The 26,143-nt window shown below is 43.2% G+C and overlaps 1 protein-coding gene across 1 annotated transcript in view; it reads left to right on the top strand.

Annotated features, from left to right (window-relative positions):
- THBS4 (thrombospondin 4) overlaps nt 1-26,143 on the top strand; it is a 201,847-nt gene that overhangs the window by 95,998 nt on the left and 79,706 nt on the right. The window contains exons 11-15 of the mRNA XM_069223165.1: nt 3,237-3,341; nt 8,806-8,913; nt 15,451-15,610; nt 17,041-17,159; nt 22,007-22,059. Of these exons, the coding sequence (XP_069079266.1) occupies nt 3,237-3,341; nt 8,806-8,913; nt 15,451-15,610; nt 17,041-17,159; nt 22,007-22,059 (545 nt within the window). The remainder of the gene's footprint in view (nt 1-3,236; nt 3,342-8,805; nt 8,914-15,450; nt 15,611-17,040; nt 17,160-22,006; nt 22,060-26,143) is intronic.

Here is a 26,143-nt window from a genome sequence, read left to right as displayed (position 1 = left end):
CCAAATTCACCCTCTACCAAAATCAAATGAAGAACCTCTCTTCTTGGTATACTCTACAAGACTGATGTTGTAGCTTTTAAAACACCTAATCCCACATCAGCAGTAAATACTCCCTTTGACCAGAAAGTACTTAAGAAAGCAACATCATAAATTTCACTGACAGATCTATACCAGGCATTACAAGCCCTAGAACCCTCACACAAACTCACACATTTGTCACATATACCCATGACTAACTAAAAATCTATTTATTTTTCATATCGGAGCCTCCCTATTATGCCACATGGAAAAAAGGTATTGCGCCTTTAGAGAACTGCAATTGCACGTAGTATGTGACTGACTGAAAATGGTGCTCAAACACCTTCCAAATACATATTTAAGAATGCGTCCTGGATTTAGGATGGCAATCACTGACAGATTTTGACAACTGACTAGTGAAGTCGCCTTAAATTTTGAAACCTCCTTGCAATGTTCAAAAAGTAACACCACCTGGTTTATTTTTTTCAATACCTAGAGTAGAAGTCTTCTCTTGAAAGTGTTTAAAACTTCACATTATCTACCATCCACTGGGTGATAATGCTCGAATTAAAGACAAATGCCAATGTCTGCGTAATCGTCAATGCCTTTTCTGGGACATTTTAGCTCCCTGAATTACAAGAAAGACTTAGCCATCTCAAAATTAATTTCCTTTCTACTTAATCATTGCCTGCTATACTTTGTTGAATATGTCATACATCCCAAAGAAGGCATTCTTGAGCACCTGAGACTTGGAAACCAAACTCTGTGATTATTGGTAAATTCCTGAAGGTTAACTGGTCAAACCACCTTGTGACCTAAATCACCCTTTTGAAAGCGCATGTCTAATCTATTGTGCAACCACTTAGCCAGATGACCTTGGATTTACAAGGCCTAAACGTTGAAGGTCTAAAGAAAATGATTGAAAGCCAATACAAACTGGCATTCTCGAAAACCAAGGTCGCAGGTATGCCTTTAGCTCACTCATCCTTAGTCTTTTTACAGTGACCTTGCTTTTATGCTCACTCAACAAGCAATCTTCCTTGAAACTACAAAAGAAGATAAGAAGGTCAGCAACCTAGTGCTCTGCTAATCTGACAAAAGAAGAACAATTAACAGACATACATTTAAACCTTAAAGAACACCTTGTAATAGCATGTTCTATTAGCCAAAGAAAACAATTTTAATGACTGGCTGAAAGAGGCTTAAATATTCACAAAAAGGTTTTTTTTAATTGGGAAAAAAACATGCACTTAAGTGAATATGCATTAAATTAAGGCAGACAATGTCATGATTTTTTCTCAGGTTTTCCGCACTAAAATTAGCCTGATCACACAGGGATTTTACTCCTCCACTTTGGAGATCTCTAACGTCACTGTCACTAAGAAAACAAATACATCATGAACCCATTTCAGTCAGGTTTTAGGAGATTCACTCAAAGGCATAGTGGATCACAGGAAACCCTCAAGTTATGATGTAGCTCTGATACCTCCAAAAGTGGCAAAAAACAGTCATGCTCTGATAGCAAATTGACTTGAAATCATTGATAGTCTGGAGATGACCTGTTCCCACTCCCCACACTGGAAAGATGGTTGTCCAACCCTTTGTGGAATAAACTTGCAATCATTTGTAGGATTGGAATGGTTGGATTGGACTTTATGATTGCCAACAAATTCACAAGTTTGTAGATGTTTACAAAGTTACAAGGCAGACCACACCTTCATCTGGCCATTCCACACCCTTTCCATGGAGTTTGCAACTGCAGGCTTCTCCGTGCTCGAGGTATAGAAATCCACAGTAGTAAAACCTATTTTGCCTGTCAGGAATCCTTCTATGAATCCATGCTGGGGGCAAATGAAGGCCTTCACCTAAGTTAAGAAACATTTTGGCTGTATACATTTAAATACTTAACTTCTTCAACCAATGTAAGAGGCATGTGACCCTAAATGAAACATCAGAGCACATGCTCTGAAAACAATTCAAGTGCTGATTTAGAAAGGCAAAAACTCTTGCAACTGACAATAGAAATTACACTACTTGTAATCACTTTTGGAAAGGTGAATCAGTGTAATGATGCATTTTGCACCAGAATTTTCATATCATTTGGTTGACAATCCAGAGTTATTCTAAAGGGGCTCTATTGAAATGTACCACTGCTTTCATGATGTGCCAGTCAGGCATTACCTTCACCACATGTGGTGGGGCATCACCCTCCTTAATGCATATTTGAAACAACTGACAAAATATTGTATAGTTCAGGACGATTTTCCTAATATTTGACTACAAACCTCCAAGTACTATGGGCTATTCCAAAAGTCTGTGTGTACAGTTTCACGTGGTATATCATTTCCACGTTATTTATTATCTTTCTGCATTCCTACAGTGCACCCCTGCCTCTTCCAAGTAGAGCAATTTGATTAGGACTGAAAATCTATTTTTAAGTTAAAACACTTAGCAATACAGATAAGTTAAATGTATTTCCACTAGTAAAAAATTGAAGCTAAGGGTGTAGGAGCTGACTGGTAACAATGGACTAATATCTACAATAAGTATCACAAGGTACACATTATGTTCCTAATTATATAAGTTTAAAATATCACGAATGCAGACATTTGCCCCCCAGAAAACCAGCCTGCAGGGGGTTCAAGTATGGTTTACATCAAAGGCAAGATCCCTATCTATCACCCATGGCCTCAGTGTTCTAGGCAGGAGATGGTTTCTGTGCTAGGCACTAGGCTGCCAGACATTGACTTTTATTTCTGCAGGGCTGCGGTTTCCAAGAGTCGGTGCATATGTGTGCTGCATATGTGTGTATTAGAGGTTGGTTTGCCATACAACAGGGGTAGAGAGAGAAGTTGAGTTTATTGTACATAAAATGCTTACAATAAATACATATAAGATAACAAATGACTAAATACCAATAGTAAACTATGTAATGGACCAGTTTAGTCAAACACTGTTTACCATACAGTCGGAGGAGTACATGTCCTTATGCATTGCCAGAATGCTATTCCTTTTCCTACAGGTAGGTGTGAAGTATGGTGGTGCTATCATTACACATGGATGTAGTACAGGTGCCCCGACATAGCTTCATGGAAGCCCTAGTGTACACTCTCCTTCAGTGTCATGTGAAAACGTACACTTATTGCTTGAATCCTCTTCAAAGCGCAGCTTCAAAGACTGCACAAAACATTAAACCCACACCTTGATTTTCCTTTCAGTGCGCCATTGGCTGGGCAGGTGATGGATATATCTGCGGGAGAGACACAGATATTGATGGATACCCAGATCAAGAACAAAAGTGCCTGGCCAGAAACTGTCGAAAGGTGAGCAGCTTTATTAACTTTTAAATGGAGGTGGGCGAATCACTGAAAGCTTGAGCCAGGCTCGAGCCTGAAGACTGGCTCTGGCTCAGCTCGAGGTTCTGTTGCAATCTCATGCCAATAACGAGCCGAGCTTTTGTGTAGCGTCTGCCTGCCTTCCTCCCTCCACCCAGGGCGTGGCGTTAGGGCAAGAGGTGCAGACTGTGGAATTGGGAAACAAAGTTCGAGTCTCTGCATCGGATCAACATCCTGTGATTCTGGGTGCATCACTTTATCTCCCCACGCCTACAGACAATGCAGTGCGACCTTGTGTAATGTAACTGGTGCTAATATAAAGCATCCAAAACCTTCGGGTTGAATTTGTGTTACATTTCGAAAAATGCACTGAGGTGAAAACAAAGCCTTAACGTAAGGTAAAGCAAGTAGATATCTCTTTACTTGCTGTTTTGTTCAAAGTGAAACCAGAAAACCTGGGTAAATCAGCTTAAATTGTGTGATCTTAGGCAAATATTTTATTTCAAAAGTTAAAAAACTGTTTTTTACTCATTATCGCATATGAAAGCACTTTCAAATAAGGTTCAGACTACCAGTTGTATATAGTGTGCCTTATGAATGTCAAAGCTTCCACATGTAAAGAAATGCACTTTTTTGAATTTTGAAGAGACTTTATCATATTTTACGTGATGTTCATTGTATGATTTACATAGGAATTATCTTCAGGCCTAGGCTTGGGCACAGACTTGAGGAACCGAGCCAAACCATAGGCTCGGCTCACCCTGTTAATTTGTTGGCTCACCAACTTCTACTTTAAAAGGGGTAGCAGTGATTAAATGTTCCTCAAAAATGCTTTAAAAAAAAAAAAAAAAAAAAAAAACAGCCATTTAAACGTTCTAGTTTGATGCATGTAAGGGGGCGCACTAGAAAGCTCGACAGCAAGGTAACTGCCACCTAGCGAGGCTCAGCTGACCTTTAAATGAATCCATAATTTGTCCTTGGAGTGAGGGCACATCTGTCCTTCTTGTTTCCCTCCCATACTGCTGCATTTCCTGAAAGGAGATGATTAAACGCTTTCTCCCACCTGTGAGATGGTGAGGGGCCCAAAATCAGCCTTTGCCTGTCATCCTTGTTGGTATGCCTATGTGAGGAAGAGGCCAAGCTGTGATGGCTATGAGTAGAGACAATGGAGGAGCGGCTAGCTTCTGGTGAGGAACGCTATCCCTGGTCCTCAGGTGGCAGAGCTCACACTGAGGGTTCCCTGTGTGGAGAGGAGTGGAGCAGCAGATTGGTGATAACTGAGGCCACCTACGTGCTTGGAGCCACACCGATGGAGTGAATGGCCTGGCAGCGCAGCGGCTGCTCTGAGGCCTCGGCTGGCGGTAAGAAGTGTGGCAGCCAGGACTGCCATTGAATGGGATGCACACCTGCTCTGGCCTTCCGCTCCTCGTGCCAATAGATACAGGTGTGGGGCAGGAGGCGGGCTTGGCCTGGGTTGCGTGGATGCAAGTACTGGATGCTGGAGTGTGTGCGCTCGCAGTCCTCTGATACTGGCCAGCTCTGGCCCGCTAGGGGCCAGTGGGCCTGCTGAATTGTCCTGCTCACAGAGATCTAGGGAACCACTACTGCATGTCCCTGTGGTAAGGACAACATGGGGCCACTGAAGGGCCGCTGAACATCTAAGGCTGAGGATCCAGTTGCAGGACCTTGTAGGGATGAGATCATCCACCACCATCCTTGGACATCCCTGCTCTTGACCGTTGACCGAGTATTCTCATGCCCCTGCCCCTCCCCCCCCACTCCTACCTGCTCGCATATCTGGAGCCAGAGAGGTAGCCCCCATCCATCAATCATGCATCATGGGCAAAGCTGACGCCAGACATCCCAAGCTTACCTACGATGGTAAGAGGCACATGCGCACAACTATCCAGATGTGGGCAACCAGGACACCTCTGCTGCCACGTTGGGAGACACAAGCCCAGACATAAGGGCCATGTTTATTGATTTTAAGAACAGCCTCTGCACCACTGATTCCAAGATAGACTTCTTGACCAGCAAAATGGATCGCATCAAGGAGCCAGTGGACAAACATGAAGACTGCATTGATAACCCATACCTCGAATCTGGAGGACACACATGCTTCTGTTGGTGAAAACCTTCTCTGGATGGAGAAAAATATGCTCCACTTTCTGTTTGGAGATGCTTTATCACCATTTTTATAGTGGAGCTTGCAAATCAAGTGCTTGGTCTACATTGCCTGCCAGGGGCCCCGGTGTTACCTATTGTTGCCAGGTTACTTAAATATAGGGATAGAGAAATCATTTGGTGACTGGCCAGAGATCATCAGTCAGTCTAATACCAGGGCAGGTCGCTCTCTCTGTATCCTGATTTCACACTTGCGGTCCAGACAGCACACCACAAATGCTTGTCTGTGAAATGTGTCGTCCAGTAGTCTGGGATCACTTATTCCTTGCTGTATCCGGCTAACCATCAAATCAACTTGGACGGAAAGCAGCACTACTTCACAGACCCCAAGGCACCCATGAAGTATTCCTGGAAATGTGGCATCACCCAACAGCCAGTAACAGCCGCCCTGGGGACGGTACCAGTGGACATTTCAGTGCTAATTATTAGTTGATTATATGGTCCTGCTCTGGCTCTTTCCTAAACCTGGCTGGAATTCTCTGCATATCTTGACTACTCATGCTGAGAGGTGATGCAATGGGGGATTCCAGACGATAGGTGAGAACAGTAATCCTCGCATCGACCTACCACGGGGTTTTAGATACTCGGCCACCCAGCTTAGTATGAACCAGGATGCAAGCTTGGGCTTCTAATGTCCCCGAGGGATGATTCCTGATGTGCTGTATGAGTGCTGGGTTGTGGGTGGGTGAGGGGTGGGGGTTAGGATGGCGTTATTCAACTAGTTTGGGAGGTTGAAGTGTGTGGTATCTCTGTTTTTTTCTGTTAGTATTGCATGCTTTACACTCCACATTTTTGCCATATCACCCTTTAGCATTCTATGCATGATAGGCATATTCCCTTCATGTGTGGTGTGCGCAGTATATAACCCTATACACCGGATGTCACTTATTAGATGTCTAACCTGGAACATCCAGGGGCTCAATGGTTGCAGCAAGGCACAACTGGTACATTCATATCTTAAACAACACCACATGGACTTCTGCTCCTACAGGAACTTCACCTAATGAAGGGTACGCGCCCCAACCTTTGGTTGGAATGGGCTACTGAAATGCATGTCTCTCTATGTTCCAATAAAGCTGTGGCACTGTCATCCTCATCCATAAAGGGCTGTACTGGTGCACTCATCAACCACTCTATGACACTGAGGGCATGTTTGTTATACTACAGGGTACGCTGCATGGCCTCCCTATAATACTAGCCTTGCTCTATTGCCCCAGTGTTGATCCTTCTGATTCCTTTGCAGAGATCTGGCATTTAATCACCGCTATGGAATCTGGTGTGATGCTTTGGGGTGGGGATTTTAATGTGATCCTAGACCAAAAGGTTGACAGGTCAAGCAACACTAGGCGGCCTGATGTGGGTGCTGACGCTCGACTCCATACATTTATGCAGGATAACAATCTCCTTGATATATTGCGGACCCATCATTCTACCAGCACCAGGGGCAGATGTATAATTTCCACTCACAACATTTGGTCCAGGATAGATTACTGATTAGTGTCCTGTGATGCGCTGACCTGGACCACCAGTATATGTAACCTCGCTAGTACCCTATCTAATCATGTCCTGGGCTTACTGGAGCTCGCCCATCCCAGCCTAGGCCCTTCTCTCGGAGACTTGCTCCACATGCACTTCACGACCTGGTGTTTTCCGACAGGCACTCATGACAGCAATACTTAAATGCTTCACCCAGAACAAGTGATTCGTTGACTCCCAGTCCACACTGTGGGAGGCATTTAAGGTGATATTAGAGTTGTCTGCTTCACGCACACACTGGACCTGATTGGAAACTGACATCCGTCAGCTTGAATTGCAATTTTTCTAAACTACGAAACTATGGGCATAGGCTGTCCTTCAAGAGCGATTGTCCGAATAAAATGAGGCATCAGTTATGGAGACTCGCTATATGAGCTGAGAAGCAATAGGCTATGGACACAGATCGATAGAGTAGCCTGCACACTATGGGTGTGGGATGGACTGCAGCGGAAAGCACGCATGGACTACCTCTAGACACCTGCAGTTCCAACAGCAAAACATACTGATAATGATGGGGCTTGTCAGCAGGCCAGCCATTTAGGGCAGACCACACTTGGCACTCTTTACCCTGGAGAACAGTTCCTTAGGCCGCAAACCAAACATGATGATCCAAACACAGACCCCTAGTCATACTGTTGTACCACCAACTCCACGTTGCATTACCTGCTTTGCACAGTACATTTCTGAAACCCCCACCTATGCTGCATGCCCTAGACCACATTCTCACAAACCCATCTCCCAGGAAGTTGATCACAAGGCTGTACACCAAAATGCAGGACAAGGCCCCTGTGTGCCTCCAGAGCTCGCGCTGCTCGCACCCCTCCCATTTCAAAGGAACAATGGTGATACCGCTATGCCCAACCACTGTCCTGCTCTCCGAAGTATAGACTAGATTAATACATTCCAACTTTCTGCACAGGGCGTATTGTACGCCTGTTCAGATGCACAAAATGGGACTTGAGGAGGATGCCCACTGCTTGCGGCACCCTTGACCACTTTTCTGCACCTCGCCTGGTCTTACATTGTACAGTGGCATACTGGATAGATGTTTTTAACATTGTTGCCCAGATTACAGGCCAGCAACCACAGTTAACGCCACAGGCAGTCATTTTGGGCTTCATAAAGGAGACCCCTCCCAAGAACAGACGACTAAACGCAATGATATTTCTGCTGGCTAAAAGGCGAGTGGCTAGGCACTAGGGTCGAAGTGCTGCCCCTACTCCAAAAGGTTGGCTCCAGGATGCAACATACTGCCAAGAGCAGCTGAGGGCATATTGGGAACGTATGCCAGCGCGTTCTTGCCCTAAAGTTATTTGTGCCCCGTTTGACTACCTATCTTGCTTGCCAGGGATTGGAGGGGTCGTGGAGGACGCACCTAACTCAGTGGTGCTGGTCAACCCCGCCGACTATCCTTCACACTGCTTTCTTCTTAGGCTGACCCTGGGAGTCCTTGTGAACAAGCATTAACGGGACATATTTCTCAGATCACTACCGAGGAGGGTGTTGTCTGAACAGAGTGGGGTTATTGCTTGCATCATTTGCTCAGATATGTCAAAATGTAATTGATGTATGCATATGCATGTCTTTCCCTCCCATAATGCCTCCTGTTCATATGATTTGTTTGTTTTAAAATCAATAAAAAAAATTGCATGTAAGAGGGAACATCTTCCAGGCAGATGGATGAATGTGGTGCATTCATGTCCTGTTCTTTCACTTTTTTGCCCATCTGTAGGACAACTGTGTCAATGTTCCAAACTCTGGCCAAGAGGACTCAGACAGAGACGGCATTGGAGACGCGTGTGATGATGATGCAGATGGGGATGGCATTGCAAACGAGCAGGTGAAGGACCTTATTTAATCAAAATGATTAATAGCAGGGCAGAGCTGGGGTTAACCTCATGCAGGATAGAAGAGCAGTCGTGCACACAATACATGGGCATAGGAACCGAACTGTGGGGTATGGGTGTGATTGCCCCCTCCACCATTTGGAGTGGGGGATTCTAGGGGCAATATTACCCCCAGATTTTTAAATAGAAACTGAAGATTAAACAGTGGCAAACAGAACGTGATATGTCCCTTTGAAGCCATGCTGCACGTAGCCTTAGTCTCCAAGAAGTGCTGCAACCTGAGGAACAAACTGTGGGGGCTGCAAGACCTCTTTATTTCGTTAAGTATTTAATTGCTGTCATTGAGGAGTAGACCCTCTCTGAAGATTGCACCAGGCGAGCCAGCAAAGAGAAGGCAGGGCATCTATTTAAAGTAAATGTGACTGCTGGCTAGGCTGGCTTGAGAAAAAGTATTTTAGGAAAGTGTCGACACCTCAATGATCGCAATTAAATAATTAGCAGAACAATTGAAGCTTGCACCTTAGGCTGCAGTTCTTCAGGAAGACACTCTTGAGAACTGCAGCATGGTTTCAGACAGGAATGTTCTGTCCAGGGGTGTAACTATCAATGTTGCAGAAGGCACAGTGGGACAGGGGTGTGAAGGGTCCACTTCACTCTAATTAGTTACTGTTTTTACTACCATACTAAGGAGTGGAGGGGAGGAGGGGATCCAGCTTCCTTTCTTGCATAAGGGCTGATGAAGACCTTGCTGTACCACTGGTTCTGTCACTGTGTTTGAACTTCAGTGTCTGCGGAAACATTCCAAAGTGCACCTTTAAATCTTATTACTGCACACATGTACATGTGTGTGAACAGTATCAGTTTGATTCAAGGAGTGGTAAGTATATTTTTTGAACTCCGTACTTAACATTAATTGAATATCTGAATACAAAGCACTGAGCTCTGTTATTAAACGGACAAGAGAAGGATGCAATCCTACAGTCTTTGTACTCCACAATATGCAATCCTGGGCTCAAATCCTCGCACCCACTCTTAATCAAATTGTGTGATCCATGGCCCATCACTTTACTTCACTTCACTTTCCTTAACCATCCCGTGTGAAAGCACATTGACGTAATGCAGTACATGATCTGTGCTCTATACAAAGCCTCTTATAGATGGTTCATATAAAATATTATTGCTTCACATTTGCTAACCATATATTGGCTGCATAAATAGAGACCGTGACAAGTTACATTTTGGGTAACTTGTGGCAACATCCTTGAAGGGGCATGCATGCTCTGCACCACAGGGAAATAGCTGGACTCTGACATTGCTGTATGTAGACGGATACATTTGCTGATGGGCTTTAGTTACATCAACCCTAGTCCTCACCATGCCCTGAATTATGGTGGGTTGGTGGAAGTTGAGGCGGTGGTTAAGGTATGCAGGTCCGATGGTGTGGAGGGCTTTGTATGAGTGTGTGTGAGTAGTTTGAATTGGAATCAGTTCTGGATCGGTAACCTGCAGTTCTCTGAGGTGGGGTTTGATATGTGCACTGTAGGGGATGTTGAGGATGGGTCTAGTGATGGCATTCTGGGTGGTCTAGAGTCTTTGTCTGAGTTGACTTGTAAAGCGGGCATAGAGTGTTTTGCTGTAGTCTAGTCTTCTGGTGATGAGGGCCTGGGTGACCGTGTGTTTGGCGTCAGTGAGGAGCCATAGGAATATTTCACAGACCATACATAGGATGAAGAACCAGGAAGAGGCAATGGCGTTCACTTGTTTGACCATTGTGAGTCTGTCTTCCAAGATGACGCTGGGGTTTCTGACATGGTAAGTGGGGTTGGGTATGGGACACAGGTCTGATTGCCACCAAGAGGAGTCCCATGGAGAGCTCTTGTTCCTGAATATCAGGACTCCTGTTTTATCCTTGTTGAGTTTTAGGCAGTTCAGTTTCATACAATTTGCTATGTTTGACATGCAGGTGGTGAAGTTTGTCCTGGTGGTGTGGTTGTTGTTTGTGAGGGTGAGAGTGGCCTGGCTGTCGTCTGATTTGATTATATGATTTAGAGGGATCTTGTGGGTGAGTGGTGCCATATAGACATCGAAAAGGGTAGGGCTCACCGAAGATCCTGGAGAGACTCCACAGATGAGGTTCTTCTGTTCAGAAGTGTAGGATGGAGAGAAAAGAGGCCAGCCATCTCAGGGTGGGTTGACATACTCCGGAGTTGTGGAGTCTTGTGATGAGGGTGCTGTGAGTGATGGTGTTGAAGGCTGCAGAGACGTTGAGTAGTATGATTGCTGCAGTTTCCCCATGTCCATGGTGGTCCGGGTGTCATCAGTTGCTGCAATGAGAGCAGTTTCCATGCTCTGGTTGCTCGGGAAGCCAGACTTAGAGATATCCAGTAGGTGGTGGTGATAGCTTTCTCCATGACTGTAGATGGGAAGGGCAGAAGCGAGATGGATCTGTAGTTGCTGAGTTCTTTTGAGTCTGCTGTGGGTTTTTTCAGGAAAGCTTTAATTTATGCATGTTTCCACTTGTTCGGGAAGACTCCATTTTGGATGTAGGTGTTGATGATCGTGGTGAGATGGAATCTGATCAGAGCTCCTCCTAAGTTGTAAATGTGGTTGGGGCATGGGTAGGTGGGGACCCCAGAGTTGATTGTTCTCATGATTTTGGGGGTGTCTTCTGAGTTGAGGGGTTTCCAGTTTGTGATCTAGTGGTCTGATTTGGTAGTGGTGGGCAACTGGTTCATGAGTTCTTGTGTCTTGTGTTGGGGGGGTCAAATTTGTTGTAGATCTTGAGGATTTTTGTGAAAGACATCAAAGAGGTTGTCATAGAGGTTTGTGAAGGGGTGATGGAGTTGACGAAGCGGCTGGGGGGTTGGAGAATTCTTTTAAGATGTTCAAGAGCTCTTTGGAGTTGTTTTCCAGTCAGAGAATTAGAGCTGTTTTTCTTGCCTGGTTGAATTGGGTGTGGTATTTCCTGAGCATGGACTTGTACGTGTTTCTTGCAGTGGTGTCTTGGCCGGTTCTGCATTTTCTCTTCAGCTCTTTGCAATGGCATTTGTAGTTTTTAAAGCCAACGATGAACCAGCTGGTTTGTGTGTTGGTTCCTAAGTGTCTGAGGTTCTTCCGGGGGTCTAGAGTGTCTGCGCTGGTAAAGATCAAGTTGTTGAAGGCTTTGAGGTCGGCATGCCGGTCATGGATGAGGTTTGGTTGATGGCCATTGAGGGTGTTGGCGCAGTCTATATCCTTCATCTTGTTCCAGCTTACTGACCCCTAGACAATGCGTCCCTTCAGCAATCTTCAGCAAAGTTTTTTTCAGAGTCCACTCCCCTGATCCTCCAACTTGGCAGTTACTACTATGGTATCTATTGTTGATGTGAAGACTCTACAGTTAGGAATATTTATCAGAAGAACAAGTTACTTACTTTCGCTAATGGCCTTTCTGGTGGATACTCTATCTAACCGCAGGTTCCTTACTGCCCTCCCTCCTCCTGTTCTGTAGAGTTGTCTCTTAAACATTTAAGTCCCATTGAGAATCTAGCACACTGTCCTGACTAGTTTTTCAATGCTCTGATTCTGAGGGTGCTAAAGGAGAAAGTTGAAAAAAACTGGTGTCAATTGCCAGAGGTGGTGCTTATGTGCAGCTCTGCTCCATTATTTCCTGGGGGTATGGAGTCATTGCAGAGCAGAATGACACCACCAACTAGCATGTGGGAACACTGCTATAAAAATCTCTGGATACAGTTTAGAGCAGGGGGTATTCTCAAAGGCAGGAATCTGCATTAGCCAGAGTATCCACCAAAAAGGAAAGAAAAGGAACTTGGGCCCATATTTATACTTTTTTAGCGCCGCATTTGCGTCGTTTTTTGACGCACAATCGGCGCTAACTTGCAAAATACAATTGTTTTTTGTAAGTTTGCGCCGTTTTTGCGTCAAAAAGCGGCGCAAATGCGGCGCTAAAAAAGTATAAATACGGGCCTTGGTTTTTTTGGCCTATCATAGGGCAGTGATATACTGCACAGCTTTCAGGGTTCTAGGTCTGAGAAGGTTTGATGTCAAGTATAGAAGCAATTATGCTTTCTCATGTGGATATAAAGATTAAGGAGACCTTGTGAACTCACCACTGTTACTTTCTTATTCCTTTTGAGTCTTTCATTATTGTATTTGTTAATAGAGTGATCTAGGACGTCTTTGTCTTTCAATCAATCTTTCTGTCATTGGAGCACACTGTTTTCTTGACTTGCTCCCTGTATGGCATTTGTGTAGGCTAATGACATATACTTTGTGGTTACAATTCTAGGCCCACTCTTCAAAGAACAATTAGACCCTAGTTAATAATTGGTTTTGTATTCCTGGTTAGTGAATTTGCTCAGAGGCATGTTTCTGTGATTGATCACTTGTTACATGAATCAAGATAGTACTTTATTTTTTACTGTAACAACACTTACAACTTTCACAGCCCCTACTTAATTAGCTTTATTATAATAATACTTTTACTGAGTTTCTTTCAAATCAAGCAAGGTAAAAGCTAAATTTGCCGTTTTAGGGCTCTAATTCCCCCTGTCGTAATTGTAGCAAGTGATTCTAAGAAACATTCTTCTGTCTTCCGTCTCTACTTAACCACTTAATGCATTCACTGTTACTGAGAAAACCTACTTTCTGATATGTTCATCCATCTGCGATAAACCAGTTTCTTCTCACTTTCTAGTTCCATGTGGATGCCCATTGAGCCAATTCTATGCTTACAAATGTTGATACAGAAGTTGATACTTGGGATCGGCAGATTTAGAGTGCTATTTGTGTTGCACGTGTGTTTGGTGAGAATCAGCAGCTTTTCACCTGATGGCCAGAAACTATCTAGCATGCCAAGATGTAGGCACCTGGTTGAGGCAGATAGCAGTGGTGCCAGCATTTATGAGTTGTGTTAGAGATCCAGGAGTGCTAGCGGATCTTCACCAGTGGTGCTGCTATTATGATGGTATCAGCAGTAATGTTCATCAAATACTGTCTCCTGTAGATCCCGTATATGATGGCAATGACAGCAACTGAATAGAGCTAGTCTTGTTTTCAAGTGTTGACCACATTTGGCGTCTACTTTTAAAGCTGGTCTCTTGTTCCCCTTTGTTCATCTCCTTTTAATAAATGAACAATGCTTTCACCCCCTCCACCATCTCCTGGGTCCCTTCTGATGCACCTCTCCCCACCTCATTGTTGACCAGGAACTGGATGCTTTGCTCCTCTTTAGCGTGGACCAGGATCTGGATGCCTTACTCTTCCTGCTGCCATTAACAAAGTCAGTATCACCCAGTTCTTGTCCCTCTCCAGACTATTTTGAAGAAGATAGCAAGTGTCAAAAAAAGAATGGTGACATGGGAATAGGCACTTATTCTAGAGCTATCTAGTAGTTGGAGGTCTGAAGCAGGACTTGTTGATTACTCACATATCAAGATTCTTCCCTAGTGTGACATGGGCCTATAGGAAGGATGAATGCACATGGAGATATCCTGAATGATACGAAGAGACGCCCCAGATCGTGCCAGACAAATTTTCATGTGTACAATAAGACATATGTTTATGAGAGTGGAGACTCTGTTAGCAAATGTTAGATCTATATCCATGTAATAGGAACACCGGCATGACACATGCACACATGCAGAAACATAGTACAGATTTGATTTCTTAAGCATGCTTAACTGGCTTCTCTTAGTGAAGGGCAGCATGGATGCAGCAGAGACAGATACTCGATATTATGATGAGAATGTAGGTCTACATATAAGGTTAGCCCAGAAAACGAAAGGACTGTCCATAGATATCAGGATCTTCCCCTCTACAGCCATGTCCATGGACAAGACCCTATATACACGTATGGTCTCAGACAATGTTTCTCATTATCGCAGCACATAGAAGTAACACAGATTGCCAGAGTCTGACATACCAGGTTGTACCTGTATAAGTATGTGTTAGAAGGGTAAGCATCCACACTTGTTGCAAATTGAGAAATTATGGAGTTCTTCCCAACAAAGCTGCTGAAGTGCGCCAATGTCTTAGTGCAAAACAAGTGCTTTACTAGCTTACTTTATATATCTCAGTAACCAAACACATGTTGGGATTTTCCCTACTTTTGGGTATCCATAAATTAAAGTTAAAGATTTTAGGCCTTAAAATTAACAGCAAATCTGACTCCCAAATCATACAAACCACATCTCAAAAGAAATGATGTAGTCATGCACTTAAAACAGACATAAGACATAGGTTAATGTAGTATTCCATCACTAGACAGCATACTCGCTGCCAAGTGCCATATTTAAATTTTGATGTGTTGATATGAAATTGGCTTGTAGGCTACGTTGTCCAGACATGAGCATGTTGACATTTTGGGGTGGATATTATGGGTGCCCAACTACCCAAGGCATTAGTCTATCTAATAGGGAAAATCCAGCCAGGGAGTGCCCTCTCATGTTGCCTCAATTAGAGGAAATGATGATAAAAGCTTGGATTTGGCTTGGTGCTCACAGAGGAGCTGTTTTTGTCTTTTTATTTAGGATAACTGTGTATACATTGCAAATGTTGACCAGAAGAATAGCGACCAGGACATCTTTGGAGATGCTTGCGACAATTGCCGCATGGTACTGAACAATGACCAGAGGGACACTGATGGGGATGGAAAAGGAGACTCCTGTGACGATGACATGGATGGAGATGGTTTGGCAATTATTTTCCTTTATTCTTTCTGGTGAATGGAAGATAGAGTAAATGGGAATTAGTTGTGCAGTGAAGTAAAACCACATTGGAGAGGAGGTGTGACTGTTAGGAGAGTTGGTTCCATGTGTAAAGTAATTGTGGCATGCACTTTATGAGGCAGTCAGTTTTCTCTACTGAGATGAAAACCCTAAATTTGACCTTTACAGGGTAGTAGTAAATGCATCAATGTGTTCTCATTAGTACAGAAGCTCTAAATGAAATGCGTTACTGCTCCACATTTATTTTCAGCACATGACATAAATATATTCATGCCATGCCATTGAAAATATTGAGTGGAACCACAATATGGTTGTTACATAACTAACGCTATGAAATGGACATCCATGGGTTGCTTAGATAATGCTTTATGAGAAGTGTGATCTGGCTTCCATCTGCTTTCCTTTGAATGCCAATCAGCATAGCAGGGAGAATTTGGTGCTACTGACAGCTGTGAAATCTGATTGGGTGGTGTCAAGAAGGTTGTTGTTATCTAGATAATAGAATAAATGTTCATGTTGTTTTCTTAAGCATTGGCAGACTGGTGATAAACCTTGGCCAGTTGGGTGTTTTTCAGTGGTGCCATGAAATGTTTCCATTTACAGATGAAGGGGTCCATTGTGGACAGATGTGAACATATGTATTTGTACCTTGGAAGCAATAGATACCCCTTTCAGTTTAGTTCCATGATGTCTTTTCCTCTCACCTCCTCTTTCTGGACTGTGAGCTAGCAAGAAACTATCATGTTCTCTTTTGATCAGTGGTTTTTAGAAGTGAAAGTGAGATACTTGTACATAATGCTCAGGTCAAGTGCTTAGGAAGTTTTTGAATACTTTAGGTGAGTAGAGTTTCAAGGACCATTGCCATGATGAACTAGTAAGGTCAGGTTCATTGGAGTGTTGTGCATTTTGGCTGAAGTTTTTGGTACAAGAGTTTCGGACAAAGGATGATACTGTTTTAGTGATCACTGTGCTGCTCTATCTTATTTGGTGTTTTTGGACCTGATGATAATGTTAGCAATGTATCTTTAGTATGTGGCAGGGGTTATGCGAGCAAAGTAGTAATCAGCAAATAATTGTTCTGTAGTGAAGGTTTAGCCGGTGCTTGACTCCTATGTGTCTCTGGACAGTGCCTTCTAAGCGATCTGGTATTGATACGGTGGGAGAACAGAGTCTGATTGGATGACCTTCCCAGGTGCATTTGTTTGTTGAGTTTGTTTGTCTTAAGGTACTGTAGTTTGCATGGTTTTAAGCAAGTGAGAAGATGTTTGGGAACCCTTTTGTACCACGCAGTCTGCAACAGAAGAAATAGTGGTAACTGTGCACATCTGATTAAGTGCAAAAAGGAAAGTGTTACTATTGTTCCAGAAACAGCTATACATTATTTACATCCAGGTATTAAGAACTTCTTGGACAACTGCCAGAGGGTTCCCAACGTGGATCAGAAAGACAGAGATAATGATGGTGTTGGTGATGCCTGTGACAGCTGCATTGACATCAGCAACCCTAACCAGGTCAGTAAAAGTATTTACATGATCATTGTGGTACCGTTCAATAGGTGTTCACACCATGCCACCCACAGACTATTGAATGAGAATCTTAATGACGCTACCAAATAAGTAAAACAGTCTGAGTCACTTTATAGATACACATAAAGCACAGATTTATGGTCTTGCGAATTGCCATATTTTCCGACACATTACAAGTGTCTGCAGATTACTGTTGGCATTTTTATAACAGAAACTAATGAGTAAAAAAGGGAGGAGTCCAGAATAGATTTTCATGGGTCTGGTTTTACATGCTATGTAAATTATGCAACATTAGTGATATTTTTCTCACGAACCAGCACAATATGATAAGAGGAGAAAGCAAATAATCCCTTAATGGGACATATTTATAAGTGGGATTGTGTTGCTCTTGCACCACGCAACATGGTGCGTGCACGAAGCAGGCCCAAAATGCGGTTCATGAAGACACGCACGCTCACCTTGTGGGGCCCTAAGTGGCTTCATAAATCTGGAGTAAAGCAATGCAGCTCAGCACCATTATTCCATGGGCATTGTGTGGGTGTTCTATGCAACATCCATGGATTATGATGCAATCCCAGATTTACCGTAAGCGGTAGACCTGGGGATCCGCCAAAAGGCCTTCCTAGGTGAGGCGTAATGAGGGCAAATAGCTATATTTCTCCTATTTTTCCTCTTTCTATGTGTGCTGCATTTTGCAGTTCATATAGAAAGAGGAAAATACCTCAGGGGATTGTTTTTGGGCAGGGAGGTGCACCTTCCTGCACAAAAACATTCCTTCTTAAAATGCAGGCAGCCTTGCACCATGGTGCAAAGGTGTCTACATTCGTGCTAGGCAGCCAAACGGCGTCATTGCAGGGAAAAAGGCAGGAATGAGCCATATTCTTTTAAATAGGGGACATTCCTTCCCTCTCCCTGTCACGCAGTACAGCAAGGTGACTTGCTGCGCTGTGTGACGTGGCCAAAAATATGTCCCAATATGTTTAGAATTTCATTCCTCCAGGCTCCAGCTCTCTTGAAATGGTGGTCTGGGAAGGACATTTATTAAGTACCTGCACACGAAATCCAATCTGCCCAGCATTTACAAGGAAGATTTAGCCATCTGCCTTGCAATTTTCCTTTTCTGGATTTAGAAAATAGATGGCACAGATCGTTTGTGCAACAGGTCCCTTTTGCGTAGAGCTTAGACTACACATGATATACTGCCAAGTGCAAAATTCTCTATTCTTTGTGGCCCATGTGAAATGCTTCTATGTGGGTCCCTGTGTTAGGCAACTGTGGCTCTTTGCATGAGGCAGTGGTGCATTTGTTTACTTAAATGTCCTCATCATGTGTTAGGGAGAATGTTCGTTCTCCCTCGGGTCCTGTTCAACACTTTAGTGAACAAGCATTGGCAAAGACACTGGGTTTCGCCTTTGTCTTTTTTTCTATCTAACTGGCTTAAAAAATGTTGAAAAATGTTACAATAATGTTTGTTTTATACTTTGTAAACAAACATTTTTTTAAATATTTGTAAGCCAGTTACATGGTAAAAAAGGCAAAGGCGAAACCTACTGGCATGCAGCTTAAAAGAAAGAAGAAGGCATGCGAGACAGAAGACGGCAATGAAGACAGAAGATGGCATGTGGTAAAGAAGAAAGAAGACTGCAACAAAAGAATACAGAAGACGGCATGCGGTAAAGAAGAAAGAAGACAGCAACGAAAGAATACAGAAGACGGCATGCGGTAAAGAAGAAAGAAGACAGCAAAGAAAGAAAACGAAATGCGGAATGAAGCAAGAAGACAGCAAAGACGGAAGACGGCATGCAGGAACGAAGCAAGAAGACAGCAAAGAAAGAAGACAGAAAACGGGACCGAAGACAGAAGACGTCATGCAGTAGAAGAAAGAAGACATAGAAGACATAAGACGGCATGCGGGATTGAAGCAAGACAGTGAAGAAAGAAGACAGAAGACAGGACTGAAAACAGAAGACGGCAGTGAAGACAGAAGACGGCATGCGGTAAAAACAAACAAGACAGCAAAGACAGAAGATGGCATGTGGGCATGAAGCAAGAAGACTGCGAAGAAAGAAGACAGAAGATGGGACTGAAGACAGAAGATGGCATGTAGTAAAGAAGAAAGAAGACAGCGAAGACAGAAGATGGTATGCAGAAAGAAAAACGAAGGCAGACGGCAACAAAGAAAGAAGAGAAAGAAGAAGGCATCGAAGAAAGAAGACCTCCGCGAAGTAAGAAAATGGCATGCAGGATGAAAAAAGAAGACAGCAATGAGGAAAGAAGACAGCAAAGATGGCAGCGAAACAAGAGGACGTCAGTGAAGAAAGAAAATGGCATACAGGAAGAAAAAAGAAGTACCTTCAGCATCATAGCCAACGAAAGGACACTGTCCAGTGTCCTATGGGAAGTGACCAGAAGGAGTACTTGGTCCACAGGCAACTCGATGGCAAGATTGACGAAGAAGACGAAGAGAAGACAACAACAGGAAGCAACGTGATGAAGACATGCTGATGAATCCGAAGCACATAAATCAGAGCAACGCTGGCGTAAGCCAGGTTTAGGTAAGTAAAGGGCTGGTTCTAAGCCCCTTTAAGTTTTTTAATAAAAAAGATTTCACAAGCATGCATGCAGGTGAAACCTAAAAAGCACAGTTTCACTGTCTGGCTCCATGTTAAATGGATGCACTTTACTGAATCACAGACCTTCCTTTTACAATTCATGTGTGATCATTTAATAGGTTAAGTTCAAATGAGCCAAGACCTCAAGCCCTAATGTACTGATTGTGTAAATGAAAGCCTAGGCCTGGAAACAGTGAGGCCTTGTAACATGGAGTCATGTGGTAGCTGCAGGCAGAAGCAATTGTGCCTTCCAGGCCACGAGCCCTCGTACACCACAGGTAAATGGGATTTTTTTATAAGGAAGGAAACTTCCTCTCTACCTCTCCTTGTGATATTTATTTCATTACAAGCTACAGATTCACCACTGGCGTGAGGCTCACTGTGTGCTGTGCAGCTTGCTTCATCTCATGAAAGGCTGGTCTTCTGTTTTTCTTTACAGTGGCAGCTGTCTGAGTGAGTCATTTGTTAATGGTAGGCTGTGTTTGTGGTCAAGCAGGAGGGTAGGGTTATAATCCTGGCTGAATCACTGATGCGTAGCGTTGTTTTTTAACGCTGCATCAGCGAAAATGTCTGCATGGAAGGACTAAAAAAGTCCTCACACAGAAAGTACATGAAAGAGTCTGTTTAATATTATTCGATTTTTAAACATACCCTTTATGGTTCTAGTCCCTCCTTCCCTTCAGGAGAGAGAGTAGCTGTCTGTCTAAAAGCTTTGGGTGGTTTGTGTGTGCGTGAACTAGTGAGTGCCAGAGGTCTATCTGTTGAGTCCTCTATCAGTGGATTCTGAGGGCTTTTGAAGTTGACGATCAATTGATCCGAAGAGATCGGAGGACAGAATGTACGATAACCAAGGCGAAGGCTGCTGGTTGTCCACTTACTGCTTCTTGGGCAGAAAGGCTTAGATAAGCCAACAGTTAGGACCGGCTTTAGGGCAGTGCGACTGGTGCAGCCACACTGAGTGCTGACCTGGGGAGGTGATGCTGACCTCAGGGGAGACACTGTGTTTAACAATAAATTAAAACACCTGCTGCAGAATTCCTTATTCTTCCAGCTTTCAGGCAGCAAAATAAATATCAAGATAACTCTTGTGATTAATGTTCTTGCTAGAGAGAGAAATCAGAGTTTTGTCTAGTGCAGGTTTGACTCACTATAAAGTAGTGCAGAGGGTTAATATGCCTGCTGCAAACAACGCGAACGGTGAGGTTGACAGATCTGTATCCATGTGGCTAACTGAGTGGATTAATGCTTTTGTCACACAGATTTATTTTGTTAATGCAGCTCATAATATGAAACCGTAATATAGAACAGTGACTGTTAACAAACTGTCGTCAATGTGCTGCATCCAAACTTCATAAAATAGGTTATGAAGTTATTTTTTTCTCCAGTCTTCCATTTTATGTTTCTAATGTTGCTAAAAAGGGTTTGTTGGGGTAGATATACAATTTTGTTAGTAAAGCCAGCCTTTACAAGTGCTTTTAAAACAAAAGAAATGTACGTGAGAGAGAGGCGATGGGGAGATGAGCACACTTTTGAACGGTGGTAGTGAGCGACACCAGGTAGGAGGGAGGGTGGTGATGGAGGCACCTAAAATGCTTGAGGTACTGGGCGTCACCAGCGCTAAAGGCGGTCCTTCCAGTACTGCTGCCCTGGCAGTGCTTGTAGGCTCGGCCAGGAGTGCCACAAACTGTTGAAGGAGACAGGTGAGAGAGGAGGGATGCTTTTTCAGAGATCCTTTCTTTTTATTTTGACGATCATCTATCCGATAGTGTATTTGTGCGTCTGTCTATCAGATGGACAGGTCTGTGAGACCCACTGTGATGCACTGCAACAAGTGACTGCTCAGGAAATAAAACAGGTGTTATTGTGTCATTGCAGCATGGACTGGAGGGTCCCACTGCAATGCATTTTAAAATAAAATCCCTCATACTTGGTAAACAAATTGCAAATGCCTACACACTAGCATGAATAAACACATCTAACGCGGGGCATGACTAAACCTGCAAAACCTCCAGTCTCATTCGAGAAACCCTGAAGTGTCCTTTGAAGGCAAGACATGCCTTTGGTCGTGGCTGTGAATACGTGTGTTCCGTTTCTACTCCCGGACTTCTGGACCACCACTGCTGACTGTGAGGGCAAGAAGGTGGAAACTTTAAAACTTTTAAACTTGTTTTCAACTTGTATGAAGAGCATCATTACTTTTTTTTCTCCTTCTGTTTCTAGTCGGACATCGATAACGACCTCGTTGGAGACTCCTGTGATACCAACCAAGACAGGTATGTGTACTCAGAACACCGGCGAGAATCAATATGTGTTTTTCAGATAGCAGTGAAAGCGCGTCACAGGAAACAAAATGGTTCTTCCGTATGGTGTGGTTTACAGACTCACATCAAAGTCCGGTTGAGATTACAGTTTTGGATGGGAGTCGCAGCTTCCTTGAGACGCACTGTCATTTCATTCTGTGACAGCCTCGCTCCTCAGTTCCTCCAGTGCACTTGCTGTGAGTGCAGCCAGCAAATAAAACTCAATATCTCAGACAGGGTATCAAACCTTGTGCAGGATGGAAAGGAAAGTAATTCAAAACGTGTAATAACTGGAAAGAAGTAAAAAAAAAACAGAGAAGATGAACCCTTCCTGGACTATTACTTCAAACAGTGAATCTTCAAACAGGGCGATCATTGACATCGGCAATGGTGTGAAGTTGTTCACCAAAATTACAGAAATTACAGAAAACAGAAAATCAGTCCCTAGATAGGACTCGGGGGCTCTGGGGGTTTTCACAGCCAGTCTGTTCTTCTCCTGCTCTCGTCTGCTTCTGCATATGTGGTGAAACACCTGCTCCTCGGCTGGGACAGAGAAAGGGGCACATGAGAGGGAGGGGTGCATGAAAGGGAAAAAGAAAAGTAACTGAGAAAGAGAGGCCACTGAAAACATGGAGTTAGGAGTGTGACAGAGAGAGTGTGGAGAGATGTGCCGGTAGATTTGGTTTTGTAGCCTCTGTGTGGCATTGTGCAGCGCCGAAGAACATTCTCTGACTCTGGCGTCTCCAGTGAGTAGTTCTGGATGCTATTAGCTCTTATGTGCAGCCCAGTCCACTAAATCAGAGGGCTTTGCTAGGATGGATTAATATATATACTCCACAATTAAAAATGCAAAGATGTGTGTAATTTCAGAGTTCATATACTAATGTTCAGATGAACACGGTTACAATTCCAAAGTTTTTTTTAGCTGATATTTGAGTGGCAAATCATGCAGTGTTAGGGAGTCACGCACCGAGGTCATCTCTGCTGACAATCTTGTGTGAGGTGGAGACAAATATAGTATTAACTGATGTGGTCACTCTTGCAACACTAATATTAGTAACTTGGGTTGATTTTCATCAAACATAAGTAGTTCTTATTACAGAAAATGTCAGAGTCCCCGGGTTCCGTATGGTTTGCAGAGAGTTGTGATCCACTGTGGGGAGGTTCTGGAGTTGTTTGTGAGTGACCAGGGAGGTGCTCTTATGTCTTATTTTAAGCTACAGTTCCTGGCTCCAGGCAGTGTGATGGGAAGAGAAGGTGTTATAGATAGGCATACAAATTATAACTGTAAATAGCTCACAGTTATAGTTTATTCTGAATTTCCCCTGTAATGTTTCATGTATTTTTAAGATTTTTTTAAATTTATAATCAACTTCTTAACATAAGACACATCATGACCACATTCGGGTACAAAGAAAAGGCCAGTGTACATCTCTTCCCTACTGTACGTTAAACCCCACATATTTAGTTTTTCCGCCATCACGCCCCATTCTATTTATAGTTAGAGGGTGTTTCCAGTTCTGCAGGACAGTCGTTGGAGATTCATGGCCATGCTTAGCAGTGCTGTAGTTCATGTGAGTGGTAACATGACAGATTCTGTCTGATTAATCTCGGAATAACAGAAATCCACAGGCTTCGTGGTCTCTCATCAATGGCCATCGCCATTTAGAGAGGCTACAAAAGCAAGATTCCGGCTCAGGGAGCTTCAGAGGGTGTGTTCAACAGAAAACCTTTGAGTGGACCCCAAATATCTGTCAGGTAGCAGCTTGGCATACATGTTGTACTGTTCATTGCAATGTGCCAGTGTGTCAAACCATTCCTTATATTTAGGAGACCTCCCACTGCTCAACAATATGCCACCAGCCTCTTCGTCTGTAATATTGCCAAAGCCGTGTGCCTCCTATGAGCAGCTGTGATTTCCCACACATATTGTTACCCTCTGGTCTCAGGGCACATCACGTCCAAACGTAGTGGTTAATGCTGTGAGGACATCTTTCTAATAAGAGTGAACACCAGGGCAAGACCAGTCAAGGTATAGAAAATATGTTTAATGGTTTCTGTCATGTATTACGCTTTCCGTTCATATCCCATGATGACTGCAGAAGTTGGGTAAATCATTCTTCAAATGTATTGAGTCTGCTAGGAAAAAAGAGGAAAGAGTCCGAGATCTTCCTGGATGGTTAGTGTTACAGGTGTAGGGAGACTAATCTGGGGCAATTTGGGCCTTAACATATATAGGCAGCTTCATAGCAACAACCTAGCCAAAGAGGCAGTGGGGTGATGTTTGTGTGTGTCTGTCTGTGTGCATGCTAAAAACGAGGCAATAAGAGAAGGAACAGTAATTAATATGACAACATTTGAAAGGCAGAAATGCTGACAAATGAGAAAAATGATGACAAATGGGCAAGACTAGAAGTTGGTGAAATGAGCAGAAGCCATGCACACTTTAAAGCAAAGGATACTGCTTGCTGCTGTACAACCACACCTAGGGAGTAAGAAAAGAAGTGAAAGAGCAATCAAGGTTGGCAACCTGAGGAGAAACTACTCAGTCTTTAAAGGCCCAGTTTTCCCCTACTCCTGCTAGGCTGAAGGACATTTTGGGGAGGGTTTGTGTTCTAAGCCACTCTCATGCCCCAAAAGGTTGATGTGCACCTGTTTGATAACCTCTAGACGGGTCATGGCTAAAATTCTTATCACACTGGAAGCTTGCACATGCATGTGATGGTAAGAGACAAAACATTTGGTAGGTTGCTCTTCGAACAGCACATGAATGAATTGTTCCACCCAGTGTTACTCTTCTGTCCTCTGTGTGAGCCCAATATTTTTTCTTAGATCCCAGTGACTCTTCCTCTTTCTAGATTGTGGTGGCATTATTATGTTCTTCTAGAATGAATCCCCAATTTCTACCTTCATTATTAGTAGGAATTTACATTTCAGTATAAAAAAACAGGCAATATGGTGAAAGGACAATTATCTGTATTTCAGTGATTAAAAAGATTGGAGGCAGTGTAATTTTGAAATTGATGAGTCTGTGTGATTCCAGAAGCATTGTACCACCTGCACAATCTGTTTATTTTATCTCCAATAAACATTATCAGGGTTGAGAGTTTGGACTAACGTTGTTTAACTTTTGTTTGGAAACAACCAAGCAAGCATTCATCTTTTTACACAGCAGTCACAGGTTGACGAGGAAGGAGGCCCTGTTCTATGTTGTCTTTCTTGACCCTAGTCAAACTTCTGATACAACCCGTAGAACGTCTCTCAAAAAATGTGTAAAAACCCGCTCCTCTTTAACATAATCAGACAGTTCTATGACAAAGCTCTCAAAGTCAGGTATTGTCCTCAAAGCCAGAGCAGTCATAAATTAGTGGCAAGACACCCACTGTCATTTATGCTCTTTTATTTATACACCATTAACTTCTATAGCACCCACTATCAGTCCAGACCAGAAAAAGTACAATTTCCAATATTTCTTCATGAGGATGACTCTATTTTTCTGGGATGATCCTTAAAGATTTGTAGGCCCACACAGAAACAATCAATCTTCACAGAGAAAAAAACTCAAATTCAGCAGCGACAAAGCAAGGTAATGGTATAGGACCCTACACAGCTAGGAGACAATGAACATTTACAATAGTGAAAACAGAACTAGGAAGAGTAAATAAATTCCCCTATCTAGGTCTCAAACATATGCAGCATAACAGCCAGAAACTACAATAAAATGAAAGTATAAACCGAGCGAAAGGCCAGATAATGGGTACTAACATTTTCAGAAAGAATAGGCAATAACACCCAGCCCTATCTGAAGAAAACCTTACATGCAAAAAGTGGTAAGATTACTACTATAGAGAATTACGTTGAGGCTTGAAAAAACATACAAAAGGATAAGGACAATTCACAAATTACATGTATAAATGCTTTTTATTCCTGTCCTTCACAAACATCAATTTTGGTCAAGAAGTAGTCATAGGGTTGACATACACGCGTAATCAAACATCATTGATGCCAGATCATTGTGCGAGCAACTGTTCCACCAGCTGAGCAAACATTTTGATTG

This window comes from Pleurodeles waltl, chromosome 1_1 (genome assembly GCF_031143425.1).
Source record: "Pleurodeles waltl isolate 20211129_DDA chromosome 1_1, aPleWal1.hap1.20221129, whole genome shotgun sequence".
NCBI lineage: Eukaryota > Metazoa > Chordata > Amphibia > Caudata > Salamandridae > Pleurodeles > Pleurodeles waltl.
The sequence above is the reverse complement of the archived record's forward strand: the minus strand, read 5'-3'. Positions and strand labels throughout refer to the sequence as shown.